Source organism: Stegodyphus dumicola, chromosome 4, assembly GCF_044657685.1.
Source record: "Stegodyphus dumicola isolate Sdum_Otavi_A_Nest chromosome 4, ASM4465768v1".
NCBI lineage: Eukaryota > Metazoa > Arthropoda > Arachnida > Araneae > Eresidae > Stegodyphus > Stegodyphus dumicola.
Window position 1 is genome coordinate 207,329,251 of NC_140771.1, and position 21,516 is coordinate 207,350,766.

The window sequence follows — 21,516 nt, forward strand, 5'->3', positions numbered from 1 at the left end:
ATTCATAGGGGAAACTATTGGTTATGTCTTTTCTGATGGAGTTTGCAATTTTCGAGATAGCTGTTTGGTTCGACATCAATATTTTCAAGGACAGTATCCTATCTTTCTGATCGGTAATTAGTGATTTCATTTTTATTTTTATTTTCAGATAATTAATTCTGCTTTTTGTAACTGGGTCCCTGGTTATTTTCCAATATTTTTTGAGCTGATTTCTTTCCATAATAATGTCCGTGATATGAGTAGGGAGTTTAAAACAGTAATTAACTTGAGTAGTAGTAGCAACGATTTTTAAAGCATCCTGAATTTTAGTAGATAGTCTATAGATTTCATTTTCAGAGTCTTCGCAGTGTTAAATGTTAAAATTTCAGGATATGGTAGTTAGCTGTTCGGTAAATTTAACCCACCTATTAACTACCCGAATTAATTTTAACCCACATCCTTTTAGGGGAAGGATAGAAACCATAGAAGTCAAAATTTACTGGTAAGTGACCATTTAAAACTTCCTCTTAAACATTAAGGTAGGGAAAGTGCGTAAGGTGCTTGAATAGAAGACTGTCGAGAATATCCCCTGTGCCGTTTGGATTATATCTTGTTGCTTGGGGCAACAATTTTGATGTTATTATTAACTTGATAGTTATAGAGGTCTCATCCTTTTTCATTTGTGCTCCTGCAGTTCCAAGAGTGATGTTTGGCATTATGGTCGCCTGAAATTATTGTAGGTAAGCTAGAAGAGGTTAAAATATACAAATCTTGCGTAGAAAGTATTCTTCCAGGGAGACTATACACGGCGATGAATAAGAACACTTCATTAATAGCACTGTAGGTGACTATTGCAGTGTGTTCAATATGCGAAGTGCTTGGAAATTGATAGACAGCATGCTTAATATGGTTATTAATAATGGCCGCACTACCGCCACCTCTGTCGTGTTGTCTGTCGTTTCTGATGATTGTGCAGCTTTGAATTTTAATTCTGTCGCACTGACGAAGGTGAGTCTCATTCACTAACACTAACATGAAATCAATGTAATGCTTTTGAAGAAAATCTGTGACTTCGTGCTGTTGATTTCGGATTAGTATTGGCATTATAATACGAGATTTTTAAGAAGCTACTAATACCTTCGATTAAGTTAGTATATATTGCAGTGATGTGTTCAAATTCATAATTGATGCTTGTAAAATAATCAAAAGCTGCCATGCCTATTTCAGTCTTCTGCATAATTGATTTCGCAGATTTAAATTTTGTAAAGAGTTCTTTAGCTTAGATAGGTGCATTTTCAGCCAATCAAAAAATGAGAGTTACTGTGGGGGAGCTTCGGGAGCGGTGCAAACTGAATTTACTTTAAGAGTTTCCTCTGTTCTGGAGCCTGGTAACGATGGGAAATGTTCTTTGTTGAAATCATTTTGATTTTTCTGTTCTTTCTTCCAGTTTTTTTGGTATTTGCTGCATTCTTTATATGAAGAAAAGTGGTGTCCGTTCCAAAGGGCACAAACGGCTGTTTTTTCGCTTTTATTTCGAGCGCCCTTGTAAGTTTCATAATAATTACGAACATGCTTTCGGTTACGCATAAAATTCTGTCACCGGCCAGATCCACTTCTTTGGGGGTGGTGCGTATACTTTTGCCCAGATAGTGTACCACAATTCATTCATTTGCTTGTCAAAATCTCTTTGTGTATGTATAATTATTTAATTTTTAATTACTTGCATAAAATTAAACAAATAATTGCCAAAATAATCGAATAATTTAATTATAACAATTAACGATGATCAATTAATTGACAAAATAATGAATTCAAATTTGTAGATGATCTCAGAATAAGCAAAATTTAATCAGTTCTTTTTCACGATAAATTATCTACACTGCTGGCCACTGTAAATGCACCTGAAAGTGTAAGGATCCTAAGTTTTACTAACGCTTATTTTATTTTAAAACTGTACTATCACTTCTTATTTTCTACTTCTGGCCAGTATTAAATGCTTTAACTTGTTTATGCAAATTGTCTTGTTAACGCCCAAGTATTTAAGTTGTAGCTTTTTGCCAAGAGTTGGAGAAAGAAGGAGATTTAGGAAGCAAGCCGCTTGCCACTGCAGTTTTACGAGTTTTCACTCGGTTGCTGGTTGCCTTTAAGACCAGAGGTTTAGCCTTCTTGATATTTGAAAACGTATTGTAGTTTCAGCAGCTCGGCGTACTACATACGTACCCTTTTAAATAAAGGCCAGTCTTAGTGCTAGGCATTTGTATACTAATTCAAAGTTAGCTTTTAGTTAGAGTTTTAGTTAGTAGTTTTATATTCTTACGTTCAGACCACAAGTGGTTGGTCTCTGTATTCCGAAGTTCGGGAGTACCTGTAAAATATAGAAAATAAAGGGTTTCGTATACCCTTCCTGCTTGTGTCGTCTATTCCACACAATCTGGAACAGAACTTTAGTAAGTTAACTGTTCTTATTCAGGACACAGTATGCTCTCGAAACAACTGAGAAGACATACGTCTCCTGACAAAGGAAGCATGCAAATAACATGAAATTTACAACAAGCATTAGCGGAGGTGAGATATGTAAATGATTAGAATTTCAGAGCAGACGCACATCACGCGCGCCTGTGGCGCCACTTCAAAGCGCTATTTAAGGCTTGGAGTTTTCGACGTTTTAAAGTTCGGCAATTGTGTTTTTCTTGTGGTTTTTTTTTTTTTTTTTTTTTTTTTTAAACCGATCAATTATGCCTCGTAGTGAACAGCGATCATCGTTTGATCAAGTATCCGAGTTCGACAGAGGAAGGATAGTGGACTACCGAGAGTGTGGATTATCTTTCAGGGTAATTGGTAATCGTGTTGGATGAAACCAAACAACTGTAATGCGGATATGTGACTGTTTGATGCAGGAGGGTACGATGGACCGACGTGTTCGATCGCATCCACTTCAGTGCACCACTTCACGTGATGACAGGAACACTGTGCGCATGGCAGTGACGGATCGCTCAGTCACATCACGAACTATACCACAGCACATTCGGTCTGTAACACATCATCCATTGTCTGCGCGTACTATTCGAATTCGATGCCGTTTACAGCAGAGTGGTCTGTCTGCAAGACGTCCATTGCTTCGTCTACCCTTGACGCAGAACCACAGACGTTTCCGCCGCCAATGGTGCGAAGAAAGAAGGATGTGGACGGCAGAATGGAATGAAATTGTCTTTACTGATGAGTCACGCTCCTGTCTGCAACACGATGGTCGGATTCCAGTCTGGAGACATATGCACCGCCACATTGGTCCTGCACCGGGTATCATGGTATGGAGCGGTACTGGATATCACTCTCGCACTCCTCTAGTACGCATTGCCGGTAAACAGCCAGCGCTACATCTCCGAGGTGTTGGAGCCAGTTGTCCTTCCTTACCTTCAGGGCTTGCCCACCAGCCATATCTCAACAGAATAATGCGCGACCACACATCGCACGCATTGTCCAAGGGTTCTTCGTCAATCGTTAGATTGAATTGCTTCCCTGGCCGGCTCGCTTTTCGGATCTTCCGACGATAGAACACATGTGGTCCATGGTTGCTGAACGATTGGCTCAGATTACATCCCAAGCTCAACTTTGGCAACTTTGGCAACCAGATCACCAGATCAACTTTGGCAACGTATGGAAGCTGCTTGGTCTGCTGTACCCCAAAAACACATCCAAAGTCTCTTTGAATCAATGCCGAGGGGTATGGCAGCGGTGATCTCCAACAATGGCGGCTACTCTGGCTACTGATTCTGGAAGGAACCACACTTCACAGAAGTCTATCAATAATTTGATACTTGGTCAACGTGTTATCTACTAAATAAATTTTGTTCTGATATCTCTTGTCTTTCTTGGTGTTTCAATTTGGGTGGCCAGCAGTGTAATTTAGCTGGAAAGCGACTGTTGAGTGAACTTGGCATTCTTTAGAAGACTTGGATTCGAAGTTTATTAAGTTGTTGTATTGCATTTAATGGTGCGAAATGTTTCCTGAAACTGTTGCAATTCACTTTCGTGTATTCGTATGTTAGTTATCGATTTACGTTAACCAAGATCGGTAAACTGTTATTATACTCATTCCATCTCAACTCGAAGTGTTAACGAGATAAAACTCTTCATGATGCGAGTTGAAAAATTCCTGCTTTAACTGCCGAATCTACATTGAATTCTAATTCCTATCTAATGACGGTTATTTCATCGACGACTGACTAATTTGGCTTAACATTACATAATTAACTATGCGATGGGGCAAAATATCAGTACAGATTCTCGTATTTCTTGATATCACTTTTACTGCCAGAGATAATTTTTAAAATTAGAAGTGCTGGAGGCAGGAATGGATATGGAGAGCTGTCAATGTAGGTGAGCACACATAAATAAAAATAAATGTAATTAATAATTTAAATTTAAAAATGTATAATAATTGAATATTAATAAATCAAATTAAATTAACGATAAATAATTAAATAGTAAATTAAAAGACCGGAGCTCATCTTATTTGTGGCTCTGGGTGGAAACAGTTTCATTCCAAAACTGAGATGTAGCGGTATTAGACTCCCTTGAGATTAAGCCTTATTTACAACTCTCAAATACATTCAGTTCTGCTTTCACATGAATTTATTTTTAATAAAATTTTAACTGAGCATGGAACTTTTTTTTAAAGTATTTCGCCTGATTTAAAACGCTTTAAAAAGATATTTTTTTAAATTCCATTTGAATTTAATTCTTGATTAGAATTTTGAATTTGATTCGCAAAATTTACCTTTATAAAAGCTCATTTAGGTCACCTTTCTTGAAGTAACTTGGAAACTAGAAAGCCGTAATAGCTTCTTAAATATTCTTCAATGAATTGAATAAAACCCTCTTTAATTTTACCTAAAACACACACATTCGTCTCGCTTTCTTATTTTATGCTTAAAATTTATTAAATTTTGCCGATAAATAATTCACAATTTTTGCATAGTCTGGCTTTAAATAATTAAGAGTAAATTCAATTCAGATGTTTTCCATAATCCTTATTCTACGTCAGATTTAAATGATACAAAAGCAGAAAAGCTAATCTGTATGTGTGGCTATTAAAGATACAAATTTTAGATCGCCTTTCAGGCCTGAGAATGTTCAATAGTCGCAGTAAATTTTCTGGCTACTTTATGTATGCACAAATAATTTATTATTAAAAGTTTATGAAACAAAAAAATATATTTGATAGAAATAAAAAGAATCCCATCAGGATTTAATTAAAGATTTTTATGTACGATTTGTTTGAAAATAAGTTACTATTTATACGCGGGTTTTCAAGTCAGTACGATCCTCTATCTTTTCAACACATCATACTTTTTTAATGACTTCCCTTTGCGTGTAGAATTCAGAGCATTTTCAGCTGCACTTTTATACTGAATTTCTTTCAGAATTCAACTAGGGAAATTCAGTTATCACAGTTTGGTGCTTGTTCAAAAATGAATTTTAAATAAGTTGCTGCTGTATCTAATTGTCGTACGTTGGTATAGTAGCGAGTGTAATCCTCATTATCTTTCAGCGTTTATTCAGGTACTATAAAGTAAAACCTGAAAATGCTAAAGATCATATTTAGTGAAATTTGCTATAAGTTTACTAAAAATAAATTATAAATAATAAACCATATTAACTCGATAAATATGCTGAATGAAACCTGTTAAATGACAGTTCCCTCTATCATAAATAATAAACCATATTAACTCGATAAGTATGCTGAATGAAACCTGCCTCTATCATAAAAATGTTTTAAATCTGGAACTATGAATATTTGAATGTATAATGACAATGATTACGTTAATCCTTCTAGGGATAAAGAAACATCGACTTTAACCATGGCAGAAGACAATTCGTCTCACAAAGAAAGCTCACAGCAGAACAATTCAATTTATGTAAGTAATACTTGACATAAATTTTATTTTAAAAATAAGAAATTAAGATTTTAAAGACCATTAGTTAGTTAGGAATTTCAAAATTAGTTAATATTAGAAAAATATGACCATCTTAGTAGTCTTCACTAAAGGTTCAGGTCACTGACCGAGTGAGTTCTCTTTACTCTTCATCAACAGATATTTTTTTAAGAAGGCATGACGTGTGAAAATTTCTACATTAAACTCAGTATTTATGTCATTTACAAAGACGGAAAAAAATCTCATGAAATAGGCACATCCATGAAACTTCGATAAAACTACTAGCTTAGTACTACTTTAGCTATTGGCAGGCTTTTAGAGCGATGGAAGTTAAGCTATAAGAAACTAGAACTCTTAAACATAATTTTACAGAAAGCAAAGACAATCCTTAAGAGGAACGATAATTTCTGCAAAGCCTTAAAATAAAAAAAAAATATTTGCATATTATTTTAAAATTTAAATTCAGATCTCGCTGCAAAATATATTTGGAATTTGGAGTAATGCAAGAAAGAGCATAAAAAATATAAAATTTGCTCCTGAACAGAATAGGCACATATAGTATAGAAAACACTTTTTTTTTTTTTTTTTTTTTTTTTTTTTTTTTTTTTTTTAAATGGAAAACCAATTTTAACACACCTTGTTCCATCAGTTGCCATGCAATAAAGTCACTAAACATTGGTAGTTCGACCTGGTTTCAATTCCAGGCGAAGAGGCCGGCTGCATTGGCATTTCATAGTTGTACCCATGTGTAACGTCGATACGAGCCAGTTTCCCTTAGAAAGTACTCCACTAAGGCATCCCTTTCCTTGGGCAGATAGCCCTTGCGTGTTTTGCCGTGATCAAATAAACATAGTTACAACTACTTTCAATGAAGGTGCCAAGGGGAAAAAATTCCCCGACTGCGAAGCCATTGATGCACCGCTCTTTTTTATTGCTGCTAGTTTTGTGTCCCTGATGTTTCTAAATCATCAATCCAAATGTGTTCGCAGCCTGGAATTCTCTTAAGTAAGTCAACTATTTTATAATTTTCTGTCTCTTCTTTGCTTTCGTACAATTAATTCTTTTCCTGAATGGTCTAGCAACTTGCTCCAGCAACGAATGAGGCTTATCTGCTCGATTTCACTCCAAGAATGAGCTATCCATCAAACAAGATCTAACATATCTATTTTCTTCAGTTTCTCGATAATATCACGTTCTTCCTCCATGGCTAGGACAAGAGATGAAAGAATTTTACGTCTATATTGTTCCTTCATTGCCTTATCGCCTTCAAAACACCCTGGTTTATCAGCTGACATACTGAAGTTAGGAGACAGAAACATAGCTCTTATATCTTCGTCTCGTAACTATTCTGCATCAGGACGGGATCAGCCATTATTAAGAATGAGAATCACCTTCTGATTTTAAAAACTTTTCCACCGATGACACGAACTGCTGATGAAACCAATCATTAAATATTGCTTCAATTATATACGCGTTTGAGCGATTCCAGAATCAAACTGGAAGATCATAGTTGGTTTCGGTTCCAAACAGCCGCAGATTTACAAATTTATATATAAAGAGGCCCATAATCTTTGTCTACCATTCACATTATATCCGATGGCAACGACGAACTATGGCCATAGTAAGGGGCTAGACTCTCGTAATGAGCAGTTTTAGGCTCAGAATTTGATGACTTACTGATCTGAACTACGACGTCGTTTAGTACTGTGTAAGGACCATCCCAGGCTGATTGTAATTTAGGAAAGTCCTTTCCATAACCTTGTAACCTTCGTTAAATCAATGTACTGTGTCTCTCGTGTGGTATTGGATATTCATTTTCTTCATTACCAAGTTGACTCGTTCTGGTACAAAATTATGCATCACTTGAAATCCTGTTTGGAGATTCTGAATTTACTCCTCAGGCGACGAAGGTGACAAAACAACAGATCACAAGGCAAACGAGAGATCCCGACTGAAGAGCACCTGTGTTAGAGAGTAGACGGTAGTATCGTGGACAGCATTGCCATAGGCCAGTACGAATAAAGGTAACTTCTGGTCCCTGTCCTGTTGGTTTCTGAACCATCAGCGAGAGGTTATTATGGATGGTTCGAGTAAACCTCTCTATCATGCCATCTGACTCTGGATGTAAAGGTGTCATTTGAGTTTTTGTCTGAGTAGTTTACAGAATTCTTCGCTAAAATAATACTGCAGATGAAATTTCTACCTTAATCGAAATGTAACTCGACAGGCACTCAAAGTCTGGAAATCCAGTACTGTGTTATTACCTCTGCTACCGTGGCAATCTCTTGTCAAGGATAGGATACGTTTAAGGTTACTTTGTAAAGTACCTATTGACAAGCAGGCTGTATTTCTTGCTATCAGCAGTTCGTGGCAAAAGCTTCAGAATTTTGAAGGCAATGCGTTCAAAAGGCGCCCCTATATTCTAACATTTTTGCTTCCTTTGGCTACGTTTCTACGGTTCTTGCCGACCCACTCAGGCAAAGCATGATTGGTACCACATTTGCACGTCAGCCCTTGCATTACTCCAGCAGAAGCGCTTTCGAGCTCTATGAAATTTTTTCATTATTCCGAAGTGACCGCACTGCTATGTGGTTCTTTAAAGATATCCGAGATCTTGGAAGTATCAGCTGCCATCAGAATGCCTTTCCCTTATCCGATTGGAACTTCCGGTACAAGACGCTATTTCGAATATAGAATGAGTCCGAGAGGGTCAAATATTGTTTTGTCGCAGGATTATAGATCGAAATATCCATCAACGTAGGTTTCCTATTTCAAGACTCCTTTAAAAAAATTATGGTTTTAATGTCTCTGTCTTCCAACTGGTCTTTTGGACCACCAGCGGCCGAGCGGTAAAGTCGCTGAATACTGATAGTTCGGTCCGTGGTTCGAATCCTGCAAACAGGCCTGCTGAATGGGCGTTTTCGTGGTTTTCCTCATATGTAACGCGTATACGAGCCAGTTTCCCTCAGAAAGTCCTCCTTAAAGGCATCCTTACCCTTAGGCAGATAGCCCTTGAGAGCTTTGTCGTTATTAAATAAACCAAACTAAAACATCCAACTGATCTTTCCTAACTTCTTCACTCCATGGGTTTCGATCAGACGATGCTAAATTTGTAACTTGACGTACGACCAGATAATGAGGTCATATTTCGCTTCGACTCTGGAACAAATTTGGCAGCTTTCTGGGTAGGCTCTTCTAGCCAGGCTGTCGGTGTTTCCGTGTGACAGTCCTTTCCTGTGACACATAGTCATGTTCTATTCCTGTCGGCTGGTTGACCTTCGGGATTCTCGAAATTTAATAGCCAGGTAACGATACGTGATCTGTGAGTAGGAATGTTCTGCCGTAGAGCTAATAGTGGAAATGTTCTACTGCTTTCACTATGGCGAGTAACTCTTTCCTAGTGACAAAGTAATCCTTCTCCGCTTCAGATAGAAACTCGCTTCAGTATGCCACGACATGTTCTTGACCGTTTATTTCTTGGGACTAAACGGCACCGACAATCTTATTGCTCGCATCCGTGTCAAGAATAAACTGTTTGTTGAGTTAAGGATACGTCATTGTCGCAGATGTTAAAGGCCTTCTTCAGGTTGTTAAATGCAGCCTTACTTTTTTTGTCCCCTAGAACTAGAGAAATACCCTTCACAAATCCAATACGGTGCATGCAAAGCCCGAGTAAATTTCTCAGCTGATAAACATTTTCGGGAAGTTTTCAAACTTTTATTGAAGCTTTTTCTTCATAAATTTGTCAACATTAGGCAGAGATCACATGTCCGAGGTCAGTCACTTCGTCTCTGAACAATTTACATTTGGTAGCTTTAGGTTGGTTTCTTTCAGTTTCTGAAGGTACCTTCATGTTTTACAAACGTTCTATATAAATTTCCCGACGATGATGACGCCATCCAAGTATATAAGACAGGCTTCGGAGGAAAGAACTCTCACCACGCTCTCAGTGAGGCGTTCGAATGTTGAATGTTGTTCGAAATAATATCACTTTGAACTGCCAAAGTGCTTGTCCAGTAGTAAATGCCGTCTTTTCTCGGTTTTCAGGATGTATTTCTATCTGCCAATATTCACTTTTTAAATCAACCGTCGAAAGCCACTTGCTTCCAGAAAGTGTCCAGAATGTCGTCAATTCTGAGAAGAGGACAGCTGTCTCTCTTCGTAATCTTGTTCAATGGGCAATCTCGTACATGCAAAATCTAGTTGACCCGTCTTTCTTTCTGATACGACGATGCGAGAGGTCCAAAGACTTGCTGAAGGCTCGATAACGTCGCTTTCTTCCATGTCCTTTAGAAGGCTTCTTGCCTCCTCCCGTTTAGCAATCGGTAGACGTGTTGGACGTTACTTGATTGGTGGATAATTTCCTGTATCCCAATTCTATGCTGAGTCAAATTGGTTCGACCTACGTTAGAAGATGAGCGAGAGAAAACATCTTGATATTCTTGAATGAAACATTCTGCAGCATTTCTCTCTTCATCGCTTAGTTGTACATTCTGCATTAACTTCGAAGACACATTCTGGAAAGTTACTGCTTGATTTAACGCAGGTAACTGTATTTATATTCTGCAAACACTTTACCTTTCCTAATGACTTTCCCCTCATCAGTAAAATTGGCAACTCTCACCGGGATAAGGGTCCTAGATATGTCAACGAGTTCCGAGACTACTAGTACTTGTTTCAGGCTGTTACAAATGTTGGGATATTCCATGATGCCGCATCGGAAATTTCTATTTTCAGCTACAGATCCAGGATGTAAAAAATTTGTTCTTGCTGGTACTGTGATATCGTCTTCAGCTACGATTTGGAGAATGAACTTCACTCTCAACTTTAATTCCAAACAGGGTTACGTTCTCAAAGCTAGAGTGCAGTTCCTTATTTTTTAAAGTCCAGGAAAAAATTCTATTTCCTTAAAAAGTCTAATCCGATTATGCAAAGGTCGGTAATATTCGATACATACGCCGTGTAATGGCAGGCGGCACTCGCAAACATGATATTAACGCATAACTTTCCATCAGTTTCGATTTTATCACTGTACACAGTTTGGAGGGCAACGCAAGGTGGCGTCCAGCTGAGTTTACCTTCCAGCTGTTGAGCTAAATCTTTCCGTATTTAGGTAACATTGGCTCTAGTAATGATGTAATGGTAATCATATTGCAAAGTACTTCATTGATATGACCCATGGTGAAGTGTTCATTACTACCACCAATCATTGCAGAAATCTGAAGCGTTTTTAAAATGGGCTTCTCATTATCTGACAACCTCCGCTCCGCGAGATGGCGACTAATTAGTTTCTCTCCTTCTTGCTAGAAGTGGTCTTAGCTTCCGTGTCTTGGGGTGTTCCCCAGTTCCTTCGTACGTGTCCGCAGTTCTAGCACCTTAGGATCGGTTTGTTGCTACTTCTGTTCCGCGTTAAGGTATTGAGTTATTTGGTTAAATCGTCTAGATGAGCAGTCAGTTGATCCACTGCCATTTGGATATGATCAGCTCTGATTGGTGAAGGTCTCTACGAGTTGCCTCGAATTTCATGGAGTACAGTAAAGTGTTTTTTAGATCCTTGACATCCACTATTCGCAGGCCTTTCTGTATTTGAGAATTCCGGATGTAGGGACAGAATTTCTCTTGTTTCTGATGGGCAGTCCGAAAAGGCACCCTGTCAACATCCGTACAGAGCTCATGGAGTGTTTCCGTGTGCTTCTGTTGGTGAGATTTTAACTGAAGCCTGCTATAGTCTTTTAAACCCTTCTCGCAAATGCGCAACTATACATGCAGGATAGGACTTTGATGCAATAGACGTTTTAGCAAATGACTCTGTAAAAGTGTTATTTATATCATCAATCTCCAAACTTTTCTCCGTAAGAAAAAACGTTGTTCCTCAAATAATATTATACTTACATGTGCGCATGCACTTTAAAGATGGTCTATTTATGAAGTTGAATTTCCCAGACGCTAATGAAACCAGACATAGCGATTTTTGCAAGTGTTCGTGAGCCTACTTCTTTGGCGTACCATCAAGTATCACTTTGCTTACCCATTAGGATACGTGTGCCCCATTTTGGAAACCAACGGTTAAATATTTTTGGAAGTCTAGTTTTCGGGCGGGGTTTCAAGAATATCCGCTGCGATTGCTATCAGAGAAACGGCCGGCAGACTTTAGCTTCAGAATACCATCCATTTTTCAATGCCCAACAGCGGCCCAGCGGTAAAGTCGCTAAACACTGGTATTCACGACTTTCATTCGATTCCAGGCGAACGGGCTGGTGGCATGGACGCTTTCCCTCATGTGTAACGGGTATACGAGCGAGTTTCCCTAAGATGGTACTACTCCAAGAAGACATCTCTCACCTCAGGCAGATAGCCATCGCAAGCTTAATTAGCCATAATTAAATGAAACCAAACCAAACCTATCCATTTCGTTTGCCACTACAGAGAACTCAGTTTTGTACACTTAACAAGGGGTCTTTCCAACATATGTGGATTACATTTCTCCAACTTTATTTAACCTTGCGTATTCCATAGCCCCCAATTTGCCTTCTAGTATGCCGTTCTCTTTTAATTTTATCTTGACCTGCTTTAATCTTTTCTTGACCTGGTTTAATCTCTTCTATAAGGACTCGATGGTCCCTTCTATCTTTTCTTTCTGCCAATAGTAATTTCAACCTTATTTACTCCGCTATCGCTCCTGCCACCGGCATTCAATCCTACTTCTGACAACAAAAATTATTACGTGCGTAAAGATTCGTAACGGACTGAATGCTCAGAGAACCGGTAATAGCTTGATAAATTTATTTTCCCAAAAGAAACAATTGACAGTCCTGGAACTTTCCGAAAAAGTACTCGTACAACTCTTCTCAGTACGATAGAGCACAACCAGTAGTTACCACTTCAAACTAATCAGAACGTTAAACACAACGCAATGCAAAGCGACGCTAAAAAGGATGCTCGCACGAAGATGTCTAAATACTTCGAAGTCAACTCTGAGCTAATAACTAAGAACTGATGCTCTCTGTGGTCTTGCATAGTTTTGCCCCGGCCGCCGAGGAATTTCTGGTAACCTTCGATTTCTCGATAGATAAAGTTACATATAAGGGGCGGATGCGGTTATAGTTACATACAGAAATCAATTACAGTTATAAACACGGATCTTACCAAAATGTCGCCGGTTTCTTGCCAAATCTGGCGATAAAAATTAGTCACCAAAACCATCGCTAGCTTGAAGGTATCTCGCCAACCTAGCGAGATAGACATTTACCTCTATGGTAAATAGACTTAACCCTGTACTTATCTTTCCGGCATAGATTCACTCTTGAGACATTTCATGTTACATTATGCAAGAGATATTACAATTTTATAGAGTATATGATTGCGCATTATTTTGGCGAAGCAATTCTAGATAATCTAGAATCCAGTTCTAGTATCTAAAAAATTATCTTCAACATCTGCAATATATATTCAAAGGAAAAGAATTTTAATAAGATGTTAATTCATCTAATACAATGTATTCCACATGATTCAACAGGCACAGACCCCAATACAAAATTACAATTGAAGAATAAATTCACAGTAACACTTTTAAAAAATCTTTAATTTTAATGTATGATATTAAAATCCCACTGGACATACACTTGATTTATTTTTTAAGAAATTATGTCTTAATTTTTGTAGGATAATTTCGATTACGCAAAAATTTGTGATGATATGGATACCATAACTAGTGACCTGGAGCAACTGTCAAAAGAGTTAGTGAGGATGAGAGGTAATATTTTTTCTTACAGCACGATATGTATCCACACAAATTATGTTGTTGTTGTATTGTTCATATTATATGGAACAATAGTTGCCACAGCCTACTCCGAAGAGAGGTTGGACTTCTGTTTCCACCCCCCCCCCAGTTTGAGGGAGAGCACCATGGAGGTAGGAAGTCCTTTCTTACCTCTATGGAGAGCACCCCGGAGGGGATCGAGGGTTCTCCCATCCCTCTCCCTTTCCACCAATCCACACGAGAGGACTTTTGGCTCACCGCATATTTAAAGTGCGCCATGCCGCCAACGACACACTATCATGGACCTTATAAGAGATAGACTAACCCAGTAGGCGGGGCGCGCGTCACCGACATGTCGGCAAGAAACAGTAGGGACGATCTGGTTTACTTTAACACTGAAACCTATGGCGTTTGTATCACATAACTCTTTTTAATTATTAAATGTGATACGCTGTATAGTGATGAGATTATGAAAGCCACAGTTTTTTCCAAATAGGATTTAATATATCTCATTAAAGCACTTTTTACTGCATTTCGCGCATTTTTTTCACGCGTATTTCTTGTACAAACATTTTTACTTTGGTAAAACGGTAAAAACTCTACGCACAAAATTTATGAACTTAATTTTGCGTAAAAATAAAGTAAAATTAAATAAGATTGTTAGTACGTGATGCTTTAATTTTACCTTATTTATAAGGTAAAATTAAACAAGATCTGATAATTTTTTTAAAAAATTTAATGAACATATTCAGGCAGTGATTTTCCAAGCTATAATAACATTACAAAACAATCATATTCATTTGATTATATGATAATTAAATTCTTAACATTGAAGTGGATTAGTTATTTTAATAATTCATAAATTTCGGAGTATAAAATTTTCTAAGCGTAATGAAGGGAAAGAAAAAAGATAAAAAAAAATCTAGAAGCACTCAGATTTTATATTACGCCCAAAAGGAACCTTTTTTTAAAGTTTTGTGTGTTACCTATATTTATTGAATACCATGTCCTTCGCCCGTAAACCACATACATTTGAAAACAGCATATCTTTAGAATTTCCGCACTGGAGATAAAACTGTTATTTTCTGTACAGTGCTCGCTCTGAACTCGTTGAGTTTGTTAATCAAAAATTCGTTTTCAAATTCAAAGTTAAAAAATTCAAAGTTTTACAAAATATGAAATAGATTAAAACAAATTCGAAATTCGGCCGTCCAGATGCCCATGTCCGGGTGGAGGATTATATTATTCGAAATTTGATGGCTCTAGATACTGTCGTTTTTGTCACAGTGCGAGAAGCATACATGTATTTATGCAGATTCTCCGGTATTTAATTTCTTTACATATAATACAGGGCAATAATATTTGATAACAACAATTTGCAAGGAGACACGGACATATAGTAAAACAGCGGAAAATGCGCAAAATGCCGCTTCGAAACTAACAGCCTTTCTAGGCTACCGCCGCTTTGGGCTAATAAAATAAATTAACAGTAAATAAAAAAAAAAATCTTATGCAGAACTAAAAATAAATTTAAAAAATAATCACTATAAAATTCAAGCAAAATTAATTATTACGGTTAAATACAATTTTAATATTAGAATTAAATGTATAAAAATTTTTAAGGAGTCAAAAGTGTTTATCACTATGATTTACTATGAAATATAATTGAAATAAAATTCCTTTATAGAAATTGTTCTATAATACTTATCTATCATTTTAAAAAAGCAGTGCAATTTAGAATTTTAAACAAAACTTTCAGAAGTTCGTTTTTAAATATTTTAGTATTTTTTACTTATTTACACCAATAAAAAGCATAATAATTGCAAGAGAAAATGGCTTCTTTGAAATTTTCTGTTAGTTCAGATTTAAAATATTATTATCTAAAAGAAGTAGTTACAAATTTCCTTACAGCATAGGAAAAGCTAAAAAAATATCCAGCTCTGAAAGAATGCAATAGCTTTATAATTATTTGGAAAGTTAATTATGCTTGATAAATATGCTAAATTTTTAAAAATCAATCCCAATTTCAAAAATAAAAATATGTAGAAATTCTAATTTGTGAAATGAGGCGCTACAACCAGCTTTTTCTTGACAATTATACACGCTGCAATAGGCAACCAATGTTAAATTTCTGCAGGGTGTCCCTACTCCTCCGGATGGGATCAAGGTGACAGCCGGCAACGCCTCAGACGAGCGAGAAAACCCTTTGGGTTAGTCTATTTCTTATAAGGTCCATGCACACTATACATTTACAAATATCCATGTTTTCTCCGGGATTTGAAACCGGGCCCTTCGGTACCGTAGTAGGCTCCCCTAACCACTATATCGTCTGGCCGACCACACAAATTATAAATATGTTATATAACAAATAAGACTAGATTACAGTCTAGGTCTCTAAAACCTGAGCATAGGATGCCATACTTTTTAAAAGGCTCTCAAATTCAAACGTTATAGTACATTTCTGTTTAAAGCATGAGATATGTAATTGGGTTAACCAATTTAAAACATTCTACGTCCCAAAAGTATTACTTATGCAAGCGTATAACAAATGTATCCTGGATTTAACTTTTAGAATACAAATTAAGTTCTTAGCTACATTACCTAACTGTGCAACGCTAGAAACATCAGAAAAAGCAAGGATTTCGTTTTGCACGTAAATAGAAATGACTTCTTAAAAGACAGTAGCACATTCATTCAGTAACAGTAAGCATTCTCTTTAAGTCCACTTTTTACCAAGGTGAATTTGTGCACTTTTTATCAATTAAGGAACATAACGGAAATAAAAGTGTGAAACTTCTGTAAGAATATTTAAAAGTGAACTGCAAAAATTAAAAATTGTTTGCAGAGAGAAGGGGTAAAAAGCATTTAGAAAAAATAATCAGATCAAATCAAAATTTGATACGGAGATTTCTCTTTCCGCAATATGCAAATGTTAACAATTCCGTGACAACCGAATGTTAAATTCAATCACTTATTCATGTACATTCTGTGAGATTACTTGAAAAATGTAATCTTGAGCACAATTTGAGTTTGGAGGAATTCTGGTTACAATAAAATGCACAAATAATAAGACTGTGTGAGAATAAACTGCTACCCAATGTTATTAACATCAAAATGAACAACTTTAATAATCAGCACTTAAGTTCAAATTTGAAAGGCTTTAAAATACCAGCATTTTTTAAAGCTGATAGATCACTGACACTTATTTATTTTATATTTTGTGAAACTTTAATGGATTTTTGATTAACAAACTCAATTATTTGAAAATCAGCAATGGCAACACTGTACAGAATAAAATATTTCTCTCTCCAGGATGCGAGATTATCTATCCGGAATTCTAAAGATATGCTGTTTTTAAATATTTAGAGATTTTGTTGTTGAATCGAATTTTATGTGGCGTAAGTGAAAAAAAAAAGTGTCATAAATAAAGTTAAAACTCAAATAATAAAAAGACAAAATTATTTTTGTTTTGTTAACCATCTTACTAAAACTCAACATTGATATAATAAAATGAGAAAGACTGAAATAATATATAAACGTATGCAAACACTTAACAATGCATTAGGGATTTTAAATACATGCTACTATGCAGCTTTAAAAATTTTTGTTGAATTGTATGTGCGAAGAAAACAATGCTTAAGTTAAAAAGACGAAAAGAAAATGGCTTAGCAGAAGTGAATGCAAGGATCAGACTAGAAGACAGTGATCTCAGTGGGAGCATAAAAAATATTAACTAACCTTTTGAGCAGGCGTTAAAACTTGAAACCTTTTAGAACTTTTTTAATTTAATTTTTTTATTGTGATATGATCCATTTTTATGCTTTGTATGAATTTTAAGGTGAGCATATTACACATCAATAGCTCTTCATCTTTCTACTCAAAAAATAATTTTTTCTTCACCCTACCTCTCGTTGGTGAGACCTATGGCATACTCCTGCTTATGTTATGAGTAGAACCATTTCATGTACATGTCAACATCGAATTAAAATATGCTAAAAAATAAAAGCAGCAATGCTACTTCTTTAAAATATATTGTTGAATTGATGTTACTCACTCTGGAATATTTACATAGTAATACTTTATGATTTAAAGTAATGATTGAGAAAAGTATGATTAAAGCAATTAAATACCTCTAAAACAGGGCTGTCTACTGGCGGCCCGCGGGCCGTATAAGGCCCGCCAAATTATTTTTACGGTCCACGAGTACACTTTACTATGAATAAATTTATGTTAATAAATTATTATTATTAATATTAAAATTATTTTACTATGTGAAAATTTAAATCTAATTTGAATTTAAAGTAGGTACTATTAAGTTTGCGTAACTTCACTTAACCGATCCGTTTAACGTCTGATGATGGTTGGCTCAACTTTGGCGCCACATATTATATTTGTGGCTGGTTGTTGTTTACCTATGGTTGGCGCACACTATACCCTGCGCTGTTTGGTTGATTCATGCAATCGTTGTCTAGAATTTGTTGAGGGGTGACTGTGTTATAATATTATTAATTTAATTTCATATTTATTTATTAATTAAAATAATGATTGAATATGAGTGCTACTAATAAAAGAAAAATAGACCTCGAAAATCGAGAATTTCAAAACGCTAGGAGATAGATTATTTATTTATTCTGAACAAGAATGGTTAACCAGTGTTTGGAATGTTTACAAATCATAGCTGTGTGTAAAGAATATAACTTGAAGCGCCATTATCTTCCCATGCATGAAAAAAGTATCATTCGTACATGCGAGACATGAAAATACAACTAGTGAAAAAAATTAAAAAGCAGCTGGATCATCAAACGATTTATTTTAATCAAGAACCAAAATTTCAAGAAGCATCTATAGCTGCATCGTTTGAAGTTTGTTTAGAAATAGTAAAGGCAAAGAAGCCATTTTTGGATGGAGAATTCATTAAAAAGTGTGATTTATTTTGTGATACAATTAATATTGATATCAACTCTTGATCTTGATCTATCAACTCCTGATTGATATAACTCCGTTGATCTTAAATATCACATAGAATTATGTGACCTGTAGTCTGACCTTTTTTACATCTCGTGGAGTAACTGGAATAGAAATATTCAAATTTTTAGATAAAGAGAAATATCCAAAATTGAGAGATTTTGGACTTCAAATTGTATCAATGTTCGGAAGTATATATATCTGCGAGCGTGCATACTCCGATATGAAATATATAAAGTCAAAATATAGAAACAGTTTGAAAGATTCCACTCTTGAAGATATAATTAGACTTGCCACAACAAATATTGATGTAGACATAAAAAATATTGTTGCTAAACAATTACGGCCACAATGTTCTCATTAATATATTACGAATATTTTAGTTTTCTTTTTAGTATAAATAAAATATTTTTTTAATTAATATAAACTGACTTTTCATTAATAAACCTTCTTGGCCCCCAAAATGTTTGGTGAAGAAAATATGGCCCGCGGGATATGATAAGTTGGACAGCGCTGCTCTAAAAGACGAAACCTCGCGTAGAATCAAGATAACTATATACCCAATCTTGAAAGAGAAAAGATATATGCCATAATATCTAAAAAAATACTTGATAAATTGAACAAAATTTTGTCGAGAGAAAATATATGCATGATATATCAATAGCAATATAAAAAATAACTTTTCGAAAATGCAAATTAACATATGTAACCTCACCTGCCTAAACATAATGTAGCAATCCTTCCAGAACGAAAAGGCTAATAAGAAATCTGCTACAGGACAGCTATACAACTCTCACATTGAATATTTATGTTAGTGCCAAGATTGTTAAGAAGTACTCTTCCAATATAGCAGAGTTAAATTACGAACCAAGTATGCAACATTTCATATACATTTCAAGAATTCAATACTAGAGACCTATGAAAGCATTATATCTGTCACGTATTTTCCTATTGGATTAGCAATTAAATTTTTTTGCTAGATCAGTGTGCATACGGATCATGTTGAATCTTCTATTAAAAAGACACAGCATTCTGGCTGTGGGAAAAAAAAAAATATATATATATATATACATGAACTATGGAGTCAATTAACTATGATATATTGCAATGACAGAAACTACAACGCAGCTGCTCTGCAATCACTTTTACTGTCAATAATTTAGTTGGATGGGTATCACTGGGTTTTAGATGCAACCTTTACACAGTTTTCATTGTGAAACCTATCCAAAATTCCAATACAGAAGAAATAGAAAACTCATCAGCTATGCTTCTTATATTTCACCCTTCTTCCAGTTTTCTAAGAATTCTGTCTGGCAGAAAACTGTCTAAGTAATTTCTGATAATCATATTATATTTTATAGTACAGAATAAAATTCACAGAAGTTATGTAAGAATCAGGTTCACTGCTGAGAAATTTGTAGAGAATTCCTGATTTTCTGCTTTTATCATTACAGCCTGATAATGATAAAACATAAATATATAGCAGCTTTCTGATGACGTAAAAGCTTATAAATGTCATTACCTGTTAGTTCATTTAACAATAGTTTTCAGTTAATGAAGAGTTAGTTGCTGCAAAATACTAAATATTATTTCCTATAATATATATCTCATCGATACAATCAAATCAAAGAATGAATACTGGTTTATGAAATTCTGCTGGAGGATTTTCAGTTGTTTTTCTGTTACATGTTCTTCCCTCTGCCAAAGGAAAATATCAGTATAGATTACAGAATTTAGCAGTATAAAATAGCGAAATAAAAATCAGAACATAAAATATTCATTTCATTTTGCTTCTTCGATTGTAAGCTTTATTAATAAAGTATCTGACTCTTATCACTACTTATATAAACTCTTTTGCAAAAAAATCATGAAGGAAGGAAGGAAGTGGTTCTTTTTGATGAAACTGAATATGTGTATAGCTCATACACAGATAATAAAATGATTAAAAAATCAAGATTATAGTACCTGTTCACGGCTCAACAATCACTGAGTGTTCAAATTAGTAATTCGTCGAACTGCCTCTGGCGGCAATGCATGCTTGAATTCGTCGAGGCAAGAAGTGGTAGAGGTTCCTAATGCCATCCTGCGACACATTATGCTAAGCATTCATCAGTTATCGCTCCAGATCTGCGATATTTTGTGGTGCCGAATCTGGCGGCCTACCACGTCACAGACATGCTCGATTGGTGAAAGGTCTGGTGACCTTTCTGGCCAAGGAAGAGCCTGGCATTATCTTTTTGGAAAATGGCCCCGGGATGGCGTGCCATGAAGGCAACCGACCACAGGATGGTATCTACATATCGTTTAGCTGTTAAAGATGTACGGAGGATCACTAAAGATGACCTGCTGTCATAACAAATAGCGCCCCACACCATCACACCAGGGTTTATGACTGATTGGGACCGCTGGCCTCGTCCTCTCCAGACACAAACACGGTGGTCATCTGCTTCAAGAGTGAAGCGGGATTCATCGCTGAACACTATACGATACCAATCTGATGGCAGTTATGATGATGGGCTGCGACACCACTCCAGACGACTCCGCTGATGTTGTGGGGTCAAAGGCAAACATCTTAAAGGCCTCTGTGAACGTAACCCGGTCTCAGACAAGCGCCGTGAGATGGAGGATAGTACTACGAGAGGTATAGACGTAGCTGTAGTGCATTGAATAGTCGACAATGATATCGTTGGGGCGGTTCGGGCTTGGCGAACAATCATCCTATCTTGCCTCGCATTTGTGCTCCTTGGCCTTCATTTCGTCGGCAATTTCCTTGTAGCAATCATTGCTGCCAACATCTTTGCACAGCAGTGTTTGTGCATTGCAGGTGGCGGCCTATTGCTCGGTATGACCACCCAGCTTCACGCAACCCTATAATGC

At 36.1% G+C, this 21,516-nt stretch overlaps 1 protein-coding gene across 1 annotated transcript in view; it reads left to right on the forward strand.

The window, feature by feature from the left end:
- The window catches only part of LOC146997805 (uncharacterized), a 65,365-nt gene that overhangs the window by 30,566 nt on the left and 13,283 nt on the right, over positions 1–21,516 (forward strand). Inside the window, exons 2-3 of the mRNA XM_085815927.1 lie at positions 5,816–5,897; positions 13,578–13,668. Of these exons, the coding sequence (XP_085672053.1) occupies positions 5,841–5,897; positions 13,578–13,668 (148 nt within the window). The 5' untranslated portion in view covers positions 5,816–5,840. The remainder of the gene's footprint in view (positions 1–5,815; positions 5,898–13,577; positions 13,669–21,516) is intronic.